Source organism: Coregonus lavaretus, assembly GCF_964263955.1.
Source record: "Coregonus lavaretus genome assembly, chromosome: 9".
NCBI lineage: Eukaryota > Metazoa > Chordata > Actinopteri > Salmoniformes > Salmonidae > Coregonus > Coregonus lavaretus.
Genome location: NC_139996.1, coordinates 27,178,386 through 27,190,098, shown reverse-complemented (window position 1 = coordinate 27,190,098; position 11,713 = coordinate 27,178,386). Strand labels below are relative to the sequence as shown.

The following is an 11,713-nucleotide window of genomic DNA, read 5'->3' as shown; positions in this document are numbered from 1 at the left end:
CCAGTGTAAATATTAGAAAATCAACTAATGGTAACATTGACAAATTAATCTAAATTCATGTCTTTATCCAGTTACAGTAAAATGGCACTTCTGTTGGAAAACATTGCATTGAAGTGTTGCAGTATGTCTTAACAAAACATTATTTTGAAAGAACGGCAAAGACAATCGGACCTTCACTTCAACGTCTTTAATACCGTGATGTATACAGAATACACACAGGGATGATAATGACAGAGTATTATAAACCTGTAGATTTAGGAGGTCCTAGAACATGGTTATTCAACCTGGGGTACGAGGTAATGCAGGATGACGGTGAAAATAAATATAAAGACTGCTACTTGATTGGTTAATAAATAACTGTGGGTAGATTATATGCAAAATATAAATTACGTTTCTACATAGACAGGAGATTAATCATGTCTGGAAAACTTCATAAACCACGTTCCAGCCAGTTTTTATGCGAGTAAAGTCATACTGTATTAAAACTATTTTTATGACAGCTGTGATGGAAACAGGAAGTTTCAGTACAATTTTATCAATGCCAACAGATAATTTGTTCGCTCGACACGGGATCTTTTTGTGTTGGTAAAATTAATTATGTAAGAAATGACAAGAAATGTAGCCTACTACAACAACACAATGTCATGAAGAATGTTATTGTTTAAGTGGTGTATTTTTTCAGGATTTATCAGCCAACAGAAACATGCTAATGCAGGGATTTCTAGTGGTGCTCATTTGAATTATGATAATGTACGAGAGCAGAGGAAGTTTTATCCGCGTTTGGCTTCCGTGTTTTAAGTGTTTGAAAATGAGGTGGACACTATTAGAGATTGTCACCATAGAATGGTGCTGTTGAGGTATTCAGAATTCTACGTAACCTACGTAATGCATTCACAGTGCAGAGGGTATTTCACATGACATTTCTGGTACGATTCAGAAACATCTAAACATTGACTCCTTTTGCCAAAAGTCTACTAAACAAGTACCTCATTATTTATTATAATAAAAAACTGTTAGGTCGCCTTTTAAGAGTTAATTGAACATTCTTCAAGTATATGTAAAAGTGTATACAACAAGTCCCCACTATACCTACAGTTCTCAAACTTGGAATTTGTAGGTAAGTGAAGTGCAAACTGTCACGTCCTGCAGTCACATCTTGGTCTTGAGGGGAGCCTGAGTGCTTAGGGGTGTAGGGGCAAGGGGCTATTTCTGGACCGGACCACAGCTGTGCCCTGTTGTCACTTGGCCTGGCTGGGGGCCATGCTGAAGGCCTAAGGGGTAGTGGATAGGGTTAGGAATTGTTTCTGGACCGGACCACAGCTGTGTGGGTCCTGCCTAGGGTCACATCTTGGCCTTGAGAGGGACCATACCGAGACTCTTTAGGAATGTCTCTAAGGTGGACAGGTACTCCTGGGGGTGTCGTCTCAGGTGGCCTGCATGTGTTGACTCCTCCCATTTCCTGTCTGTCACCTCCATCCCTCGTTTCCTCCAGTAGGCAATGATCTCCTCCATGCCTTCCGGGTCGCACAGTGCGTCGTTCTGGCAAAAGAAGACGAGCGCGGGTGCGGTGACAGGGTTGTTCCAGAAGACATCGATGCCGGTGTTGAAGTAGTCGACTGTGTGGTGTTTGAAGGCTCTGAAGTAGAGCATACTGGCCCGTTTCACCAGGCTCTCCAGCCGGGGGAACAGGTTCTTACCTAGACCTGAGAAGATAATCAATTACATTTACATTTTAGTCATTTAGCAGACGCTCTCAGTTAGTGAATACATGTTTTTTTTTTATACTGGCCCCCCGTGGGAATCGAACCCACAACCCTGGCGTTGCAAACGCCATGCTCTATCAACTGAGCTACATCCCTGCCGGCCATTCCCTCCCCTACCCTGGACGACGCTGGGCCAATTGTGCGCCGCCCATGAGTCTCCCGGTCGCTGCCGGCTGCGACAGAGCCTGGATTCGGACCAGGATCTCTAGTGGCACAGTTAGCACTGCGATGCAGTGCCTTAGACCACTGCGCCACTCAGGAGCCAATTACAAAATGTATACTGAACAAAAATATAAACGCAACATGTTTCATGACCTGAAATAAAAGACCCCAGAATTTTTCTATACGCACAAAAAGCTTATTTCTCTCAAATTGTGCACAAATTTGTTTATAAACCCTGTTAGTGAACATTTCTCATTTGCCAAGATAATCCATCCACCTGACAGGTGTGGCATATCAAAAAGCTGATTAAATAGCATGATCATTACACAGGTGCACCTTGTGCCGGGGACAATAAAAGGCCACTCTAAAATGTGCAGTTTTGTCACAACACAATGCCACATATGTCTCAAGTTGAGGGAGCGCGCAAATGGGCATGCTGACAGCAGGAATGTCCACAAGAGCTGTTGCCATAAGCCACCTCCAACGTCGTTTTAGAACATTTGGCAGTATGTCCAACCGGCCTCACAACCGCAGACCACACGTAACCACGCCAGCCCAGGATCTCCACATTCGGCTTCCATACCTGCGGGATCGTCAGACAAGCCACCCGGACAGTTGATGAAACTTAGGAGTATTTCTGTCTGTAATAAAGCCCTTTTTGGGGGAAAAACTCATTTGGAGGTCCTAATGAATTTCCTTATATGAACTGTAAAATCATTGAAATTGTTGCGTTTATATTTTTGTTCAGTATAAATGGCCTGATGATAAAGGACAACGTCAGCTCTTTGGTTAGCTTTATAACCTCTAACCAGGCTGTACTAGACAGTACTAGGCTGTCAGATGTGTTACACCTGGTCGGTATCCTCTAACGGTAACCCCTGTCCCCCAGACTCACCTGTAGCCATCCTCTCCAGTGAGCCCAGCACTAGGCTGTCATATATGTGGCCTCTGATCCTGTGAGTGAAGCCGTAGTACTTCTGTGTGTCGCGGGACACATGCACCAGCAGCTGGGTGAAGGTGTACCCTCCTATGGAGAAGGCGTGCACGAGCAGGGGGCGTGTCACAAAACGGTCACTCTGCAGGACATCTAGTACCCTCGCCCCGTAATCCAGGCCCCAGCGAGGCCAGAGGAACTGACTCACCTAGGGTAGAGGAGAGGGGATAGGAGAGGTATTTTAGAGAGAAAGGAGACCATAGAGAGGAGCATTCTAAACAGAATGTTTAAATTGTTACATATTTCCCACCCATGACGTTGCCCCTTCCTTACCTCACTCTCCACTATGAGCACATCGAAGCCTGTACGGAAATAGATCTCACAGTACTTGGCCACAGCCTGAGGTCGCGACCCCAACCAGGGCAGCATCAGCAGCAGGGGCTTGGTTGGGGCAGGGGTAAGGGCTGGGGATGGAGAGGTGCTGGCTGCATCGTTCAGGGCAGACAGATGACCAGGGGAGGGTTTAGGTGAGGCCGTCTCATTCAGGTACAAGGTGATGGTCTTGCTGATGCGGTGAGCAGTGATCCCACGGGCTAGCATGGTGACAACAGGGATCCAGAGTGCAGTGTTAGGGAGCCTGGAGGTGGTGCTGTAAGGCAGCTGTGGTGAAGGCTTTGGTCTGGAAGGGGAAGAAAAGGAGAAATTGAAAAATAATATTTTGCAGACAGATTTGCTGTATAAACATGTGACATTACAGATAGCTAGTACTTCTTTTGTATACTATTGTATTTTTACCAGTCATTAATTCATTGCAAACCATGGACAACCATACATGTTGTAGCAGTCGGAATCTAGCCCTTGATCATGACTATGCATAGTCACTTTACCCCTGCCTACATGTACAAATTACCTCGACTAACCTGTACCCCAGCACATTGACTCGGTACAGTTACCCCCTGTATATATCCTTGTTATTTTATTGTTACTTTTAATTTAATGTTTTACTTTATAGTTTATTTAGTAAATATTTTCTTAACTCTATTTCTTGAACTGCATTGTTGGTTAAGGGCTTATAATAATAAATAATATTGTAGCGACCCGCACAGACAGCTGTGTGTTATGTGTTAGGCTAGTAGATGGTTGTGTTGTACCTACCAGTACCCAGTGTTCGCGGGGTCCGACATGTCAATCAACCTGCTATCTGCTAATCACGGGAATGCCTGGAATGTTCTGATGCCGGGCATCCTGGCGGTTGGCGGAGTGGCGTGGAGGGGGGTTGGGCAGGGGGATGGAGCATTGGAAGTTAAGACCAGGTTTAGCCTTTGTTCTCTCTCTTTTTACGTCTGGGCTTCACAAGAGAAGGTCACGATTGGCTTGTGGGTTATCTTTCATTTATTTGGCGTGGGCTACGGCCAAACAGTAGCCTGTGTAAAGTTGGTTTAATAAACCGTCCATTCGTAAACGCAATCCTCTGTCTGGATAGTTGTTCTTTTATGATCTAGTCAGGTCATTACATTGGTGTCAGAAGTAAAAACGTTGATAAAAGTTAGCCAGCTAGCTAGCTGACTTCTGTGGCTAGCTACCGTAGGTGAGAACGGGGGTTGAAGATGCTTCGAGGGAATCCGAAAGTGAAGGTGGAGGTAGGGGACGATTATGGCCAAGGAGGTGCGTGTGCATGGACGTTGGGGGTTTTGGCTGAGGAGATCGCCAGGGCATCGGAGCCCAGAGGCCGCTTGAGGGAGGACGTTAGAGTGATGGCGGCTGAAGCGGGCATGAGTGCTTCGTCGACTGTGTTTCGCGCGGACCGAAGGGGTGACGTCGACGCGGCGGGACGGGACGAGGAATCTGGGGCTCAGGATGTAAACAAACATGGCGGCGCCCAGTTCCCGGCTGCGTCCGTATCCGTTAAGACCCCGAAGTATTCCGGTAAGGCGGATTGGGAAGCTTTTCATGCTCAGTTTGAACTGTTAGCTCATTTTAGGGGGTGTTCGGATGAAGATAGGGCACTGCAGTTGGCTTTATGCCTCACGGATGAAGCTCTGGCCTGTTTGATATTGATTAGCCCCGAGGACAGACGTGATTATGGTGCTTTAGTGGGAGCACTGAGGAGGCGCTATGGACAGTGTGTACAGCCCGGGCTACTGCGCTCCGAACTGAGTAATAGACGCAGGCAGCCTGGAGAGCCTCTACGGGTGCTAGCTAATGACATTGAGAGCCTCTCTCGGCAGGCATATGCTCACATGCCCCCCTCCGTGCAGAGCGAGCTAGCACGGGACCAGTTCATACAGGCGCTCTCTCCTACGGAGCTGCGCATTCAGACCCAGCTGGCTCATCCTGAGTCATTGCAGGTAGCCTTGGAGATGGCTTTGGAGAGGGAGCTGGTGTGGGCTGGGGCTTCAGCTGGGGCTTTGGTGGGGGTGCAGGGAGACAGACCCTCTGTGCGAGCTGGGGGGCAGAGCAGCCCGGAGCCGGAAAAGCCTGCATGGGTGGCTGAAATGACAGAACTCATTCGTGCTGTGTCGCTACAGGCGGCACGAAACACACGCCCTGGTCCCAGGGTCTGCTGGGGTTGTGGCCAGCCAGGCCATCTGCGGCGAGATTGCCCCATGTCCCCCAGAGCTCAGGGAAACGGCTCGGGGTCCGCATAGACCGGGTAGTGCGGACCCCTGGCTTTCTATCCCAACCAACATCTTCTTCAGGAGGAGCCCACCGGCACAGACGGGGAAGCAAGGCTCCACTTCCCCCAGAAGCAGACGAGGGCAAGCGGATGGAGCCTGTTGTTGTGGTGGGCCGGACCTGTGTTGGGGACTTTTGTCATGTCCCTGTCACTGTGGAGGGGGTGCCCTGCTCCGCCCTGGTGGACACTGGGTCCACAGTAACCCTGGTGAGGCCAGATATTGTGCCAGGTTGGACTCAGTGTGAGCCTACAACTGTGCAGCTCCGCACAGTCACAGGTGAGCTGGCACCCATGAAAGGGAAGGGAATAATGACTCTGACAGTAGGGGGCAGGACTGTGCGTCATCCTGTGTGGGTGGCGGCTGTGCAGGACCCTTGTATCCTGGGGTTGGACTTTCTTAGGAGCACAGGCTGCCAGTTAGACCTAAATAGGGGCACACTGAGCTTCCAGGGAGGGCCGGAGGTCACCATGGCCCCTAATGTCACATTCACTCAACCCAACAAACCCTTTACTCCAACAGTTAAAGCAGCAGAGACTCATGGCTGCCCCCCCTCCCCCACATCTGGGTGTGACTTTTCCCCAGCCCCCCTGTCACCTACGGCGTTGCGTTACATTCCCCCAGCTACCTCCACGACACAGTCCTCTGTGAGCCCGGGCCGCGCCCCCCTCAGCCCAGCTACCCCAGATGGGAGGGGAGAGGACACTGTCTGCAGTGAGGGAGATATGGGGGAGGAACTGTGTTGGTCTTGACCCCGAGCAGCAGGAACGGTTGAGGCAGTTGCTGTTTGAATTCAGAGACAGCTTTGCGCTGAGTGAGGAAGAGGTGGGTCAGACTCATCTGGTGCAGCATGAGATCAACACAGGTGATGCTCGACCTATCAAGATGCGTCCCCGCCGTATCCCGCTGGCACGCCAGGAGGCGGCAGAAAAGGCTGTGTTGGAGATGCAGCAGGCAGACTTCATTGAGCCCTCAGACAGCCCCTGGGCGGCGCCAGTCGTCATGGTTCCGAAGAAGGGGGGCAAGCTGAGGTTCTGTGCGGACTACAGGCAGCTGAATGAGGTAACCAGGAAGGACTCATACCCCATATCGATGAGTCGCTGGACCTGGTTAGGGGGTCCTCCTGGTTCTCCTCACTAGACCTCCGCAGTGGCTACTGGCAGGTGCCCCTCTCCCCAGAGGCCAGAGCCAAAACTGCGTTCTCCACTAACAGAGGACACTGGCAGTTCAAGGTCCTGTGCTTTGGCCTGTGCAACGCTCCAGCTACTTTTGAGCGTTTGATGGACAGGGTGCTGGATGGCATCCCCCGACAGCAGTGTCTGGTATACCTCGATGACATCCTGGCCCATGGCAGCTCCTTCCAGTCAGCCCTGGGGGCGCTACGGTGTGTGCTGGAGAGGGTGGCTGCCGCAGGTCTGAAGCTCCACCCCGAGAAGTGCCACTTCATGAGGAGAGAGGTGTCCTTCTTGGGCCACCGAGTGGGGAAGGAGGGGATCAGCACCATGGAGGACAAGGTAGCGGCTGTCAGAGACTGGCCCACCCCCACCGACCAGCGTCAGCTGAAGAGCTTCCTGGGCCTGGCCTCATACTACAGGAGGTTTGTGCGGGGCTTCTCAAGCGTTGCTGCTCCACTGAACCGCCTGCTGCCGAAGGACAAGGCTTTCACTTGGACAGTGGAGTGTGAGGAGGCGTTCAACACCCTCAAACGTGCACTGATCGAGGCCCCCGTGCTCGCCCCCCCTGACCTCACATTGCCCTTTATCCTGGACACAGACGCGAGCAATGTGGGCATGGGTGGGGTGCTGGCCCAGGTGGGGCCAGAGGGGGAGAGAGCGGTGGCGTACTTCAGCAAAACATTTGACAAACATGAGCGCCGCTACTGTGTCACCCGGCGGGAGCCCTTGGCTGTTGTGGCTTCCATCAAACACTTCAAGTACTACCTGGGTGGTCTGCCCTTTACTGTAAGGACTGACCACTCTGCTCTCCAGTGGCTCATGTCTTTCAGAGAGCCAAGTGGCACGCTGGTTGGAGGAGCTTCAGCCGTATGACTTCACGGTGGTGCACAGGGCAGGGGCACGCCACTCCAACGCCGACGCCATGTCCCGTCCGCCCTGTACTGCAGACGGCTGCCGCCACTGTGAACGGAGAGAGGGACGGGAGAGAGAGCTGTGTGCAGAGGAGGGGGTCTGTGCCACAGTGTGTTGGGCGAGCGGGCCTGTCTGCTGTGAGCTGCAGACTGTCGACGTGGCTGAATGGGGGCAGCAGCAGGGACGGGACACAGACCTACAGCCAGTGCTACAGTGGGTAGAGGCGCAGGTGAGGCCACCATGGGAAGAGGTGACAGCGCTCTCACTCGCGACCAAAGGGTTGTGGTCAAAGTTTGAGCGACTGCGGCTGGCTGATGGCGTGTTACAGCGGGCATGGAAGGAGTCAGCTACGGGGGAGGAGAGGTGGCAGGTGGTGGTCCCAAAAGCATTGCGGGAGGCTGTGCTCCAGAGTACTCATGGGGTGGTGGGGACTGGTCACTTTGGGGTCACAAAAACACTGCGCCGCCTCCGTCAGGGCTTTTACTGGGGGCAGCACAAGAGGGATGTGGAAGACTTTTGCCGCCGCTGTGACAACTGCACAACGAGAAAGGGCCCCCCAGGCCGCTCTCATGCTCAGCTCCAACAGTTCCCAGTGGGGGCTCCCATGGAGAGGGTGGGAGTGGATGTAGTTGGGCCGTTCCCCACCACAGACAGTGGAAACCGCTGGGTGCTCACGGCCATGGACTATTTCACAAAATGGCCCGAGGCCTATGCTCTGCCTGACCAGGAGGCAGAGACCATCGTCGACGCCCTGACAGCGGGGATGTTCAGCAGGTTTGGAGCTGCAGAGTCCATCCACAGCGACCAAGGCAGAAACTTTGAGTCCCGTGTGTTCGCCACCATGTGTGAGAGGCTGTGTATGCACAAGACCCGCACTACTCCTCTCCATCCTCAAAGTGATGGCCTTGTGGAGCGCTTCAACAAAACGCTTGGACAGCAGCTGGCCATCGTCTCTTCCAAACACCAGCGTGACTGGGACAAGCACCTGCCTATGGTCCTCATGGCATGCCGCTCCACTGTCCAAGACTCCACCTCCTGCACGCCTGCCCTCCTCATGCTGGGGAGAGAGATCCGTACCCCTGCGGAGATGGCGTTTGGTCGGCCCCTGGATAGCCCTCATGTTTCCCCGGGGCCGGAGTATGCCCGGAGACTCCAGGACCGCCTGGAGACAGCCCACACCTTCGCCAGAGAGCAGCTGCTGAATGCAGGTGTGAGGCAGAAGAGGAACTATGACGTGCACACCCGGGGAAGGCACTTTGTGGCTGGGGTGCTGGTCTGGGTCTACAGCCCGCTAAGGAAAAAAGGCAGATGCCCCAAGTTGGACAGTCACTGGGTGGGACCCTGCAGTGTCCAGTGTCCTGGAGAGGGTAGGGGAGGTTGTTTACCGGGTGCAGCTTCCTCCCAGGGGGAGAAAGGTGACACTGCACCGGGACAGGTTAGCCCCATATAGAGGGGCCTCTTCTCCCCAAACCCCAGGAACCCCCACAATTCCCCTCTCTGGCAATGACATTCTCCAGGCACCCACCCCCAGGTGCCGCAGACAAGGCTCCAGACAGCCCACTCCCCCTGTGTCACCGCATGGTTCCCCAGAGCCACGGACTGTATTACCCGTTCCCGCTTCCTTGTCCCCCATGTCCTTGCCTTCATCCCCTGGTTCCCAGAGGGGCACTCTGCGGCCACAGCCACGCAGGCAAAGGAGACCTCCGGGTCGCTTCAGAGACTTTGTTTGTTCCCTCGGGGACGAGGGACTTTGTGGTGGGGGGGCTGTGTAGCGACCCGCACAGACAGCTGTGTGTTATGTGTTAGGCTAGTAGATGGTTGTGTTGTACCTACCAGTACCCAGTGTTCGCGGGGTCCGACATGTCAATCAACCTGCTATCTGCCAATCACGGGAATGCCTGGAATGTTCTGATGCCGGGCATCCTGGCGGTTGGCGGAGTGGCGTGGAGGGGGGTTGGGCAGGGGGATGGAGCATTGGAAGTTAAGACCAGGTTTAGCCTTTGTTCTCTCTCTTTTTACGTCTGGGCTTCACAAGAGAAGGTCACGATTGGCTTGTGGGTTATCTTTCATTTATTTGGCGTGGGCTACGGCCAAACAGTAGCCTGTGTAAAGTTGGTTTAATAAACCATCCATTCGTAAACTCAATCCTCTGTCTGGACAGTTGTTCTTTTATGATCTAGTCAGGTCATTACAATATAATATGCCATTTAGCAGACGCTTTTATCCAAAGCGACTTACAGTCATGTGTGCATACATTTTTACGTATGGGTGGTCCCAGGGATCGAACCCACTACCCTGGCGTTACAAGCGCCATGCTCTACCAATTGAGCTACAGAGGACCACAGGGCTTGTAAGTAAGCATTTCACGGTAAGGTCTACACCTGTTGTATTTGGCGCATGTGACAAATAAAATTTGATTTGATTTGACTCAGTTTCATTACATTACACATAAGAGTCATTGGACGAAGGACGGGGGTATTTTGTTAAGAGTCCTGACCCTCAGTCTGAAAATTAACACGCATCGTTTGCGGTACGGGTTTGGAAGCAGAAGGACCTTATCTTTCATATCAGCGAGAAATAATAAAATAATGATTACATTGATACACCTTTTATAGGGTTAGGTTTCCCACACCGCCATATTTCCATGTTACAGCGGTTGTTTACAGAAAACTGACGGAAGACAGTGGACTAGCTACCTGTGCTAATTAGCTATCTGCATCTCCGAACACCTGTGTCTAAACGTAAGACTGACACCACAAACGTGTTGTCACCTGAAAAATACTGTCGGCTGCAATGGCGTTAAAACTGGTTAAAACAGTGTACTTACATTTGGGAAATTATTTTGATGTGATATGAAAGTAGAGGGATTTGTTTGTAGAACACTACCGTAATTGAGAATCGATTCATGTTTAGATGGAGTATTTGGCGGTTTTGTCTTCCAAAGCCAATTCGCCTTTAAACAGAACATGTAATGTCCTTGGACTACAAGGAGCAACGTTAGGCTCCTTTAGTCCATTATTGGGCTAGTCGTAGCCTACAACATTCTGCCTTCTTCCTACAGTTCAGCCATTAGCTTCACCCACAACTGACTCATGTGAACTACAATCCCGACGCTGTGTTAACGTTTAAAAAAGTAAATAATCATTGCTTGCAATATGGCTTTCCAAACATATGGCCCTTAACTTTCATCAACGAGAAAAAATATATACACTTACTGTACTGTAGCCGTTTTGCACAGATCCATATAGCTATGGGTGCCTCCATCCGACAAAACTACACTTCTTCCAGAGTTTGCTCCGAACACCTGTGTGTAAGCTTACTAGATAGCATAGCTTATTTTTTCTAACTAATATGAAAGATAAACTCCTTATGCATCCAAAAACGTAAGGCAAAGGACGCGTGTTAATGTTCAGATTTAGCATCGGGGCGCTAAACAAAACTCTCCCGTACAGAAGACGCCTTAGTCCAATTAATTGTGTTAGTCAATATCAAGGGCAAATCGTACCCCGGACTTTCAAGGACACTCAAGGATAATATCAATGAAAAAGCTGGTAGCTAGCCAAATTAACGAAAATGGATCATTCAAAATTTTTAAAAGGCATGTTAAATGGACAATGTGGGCGAGATTAATTAAATAACTCAAAACACTTTAATCTTATGATCAAGCGGTCAAAACTGGCAAAGCTAGCTAGTTATCTTACTATCGATAGTTAGCGGGCATGCTGCCTATGTTGCAAAATGTTATTTATCATATCCTGTATACAGCATTGACACATCAAAACATGGGAATGTTGCTATCATAACAACTTTCCTTACCTGTGAAAACTTGTCTTGTGCCAAAGCGCCCTGCCCCAACGTCCCCGAAGTACTCATCAGAGACGGTAGTACACATGTCACAAACACCCATACAAAAGGGGTTAGTTATATATCTTTGACAAGCCGGTGAAATCGTGTCTACTTCAATATGGGGGCGCTGATGATTAGCTATTTTAAACTACGAGCTACATAACCCATTATGCATGCCGTGGTTATATGAGCATTTTTTATCCTAACAAAGCCCCTTTTCTTTAGTTTCACTAGCCTGGCTGACGC

The 11,713-nt window shown here is 50.7% G+C and overlaps 1 protein-coding gene across 2 annotated transcripts; it reads right to left on the bottom strand.

Moving 5' to 3' along the window:
- Positions 1-172: 172 nt before the first annotated feature.
- LOC311135053 (transmembrane protein 53-like) lies at positions 173-11,713 on the bottom strand. Of its 2 annotated transcripts, none has more exons than XM_084168918.1 (4): positions 11,438-11,713; positions 3,193-3,538; positions 2,821-3,067; positions 173-1,703 (listed from the first exon to the last, which is right to left on the bottom strand). In XM_084168918.1, the coding sequence occupies exons 2-4, from the start codon at positions 3,457-3,459 to the stop codon at positions 1,342-1,344; spliced, it is 876 nt and encodes a 291-aa protein (XP_084025044.1). In that variant the 5' UTR covers positions 3,460-3,538; positions 11,438-11,713; the 3' UTR covers positions 173-1,341. The 2 variants fall into 2 exon arrangements, with proteins under 2 accessions (XP_084025044.1, XP_084025043.1); XM_084168917.1 differs by lacking the exon at positions 11,438-11,713 and adding an exon at positions 10,837-11,374.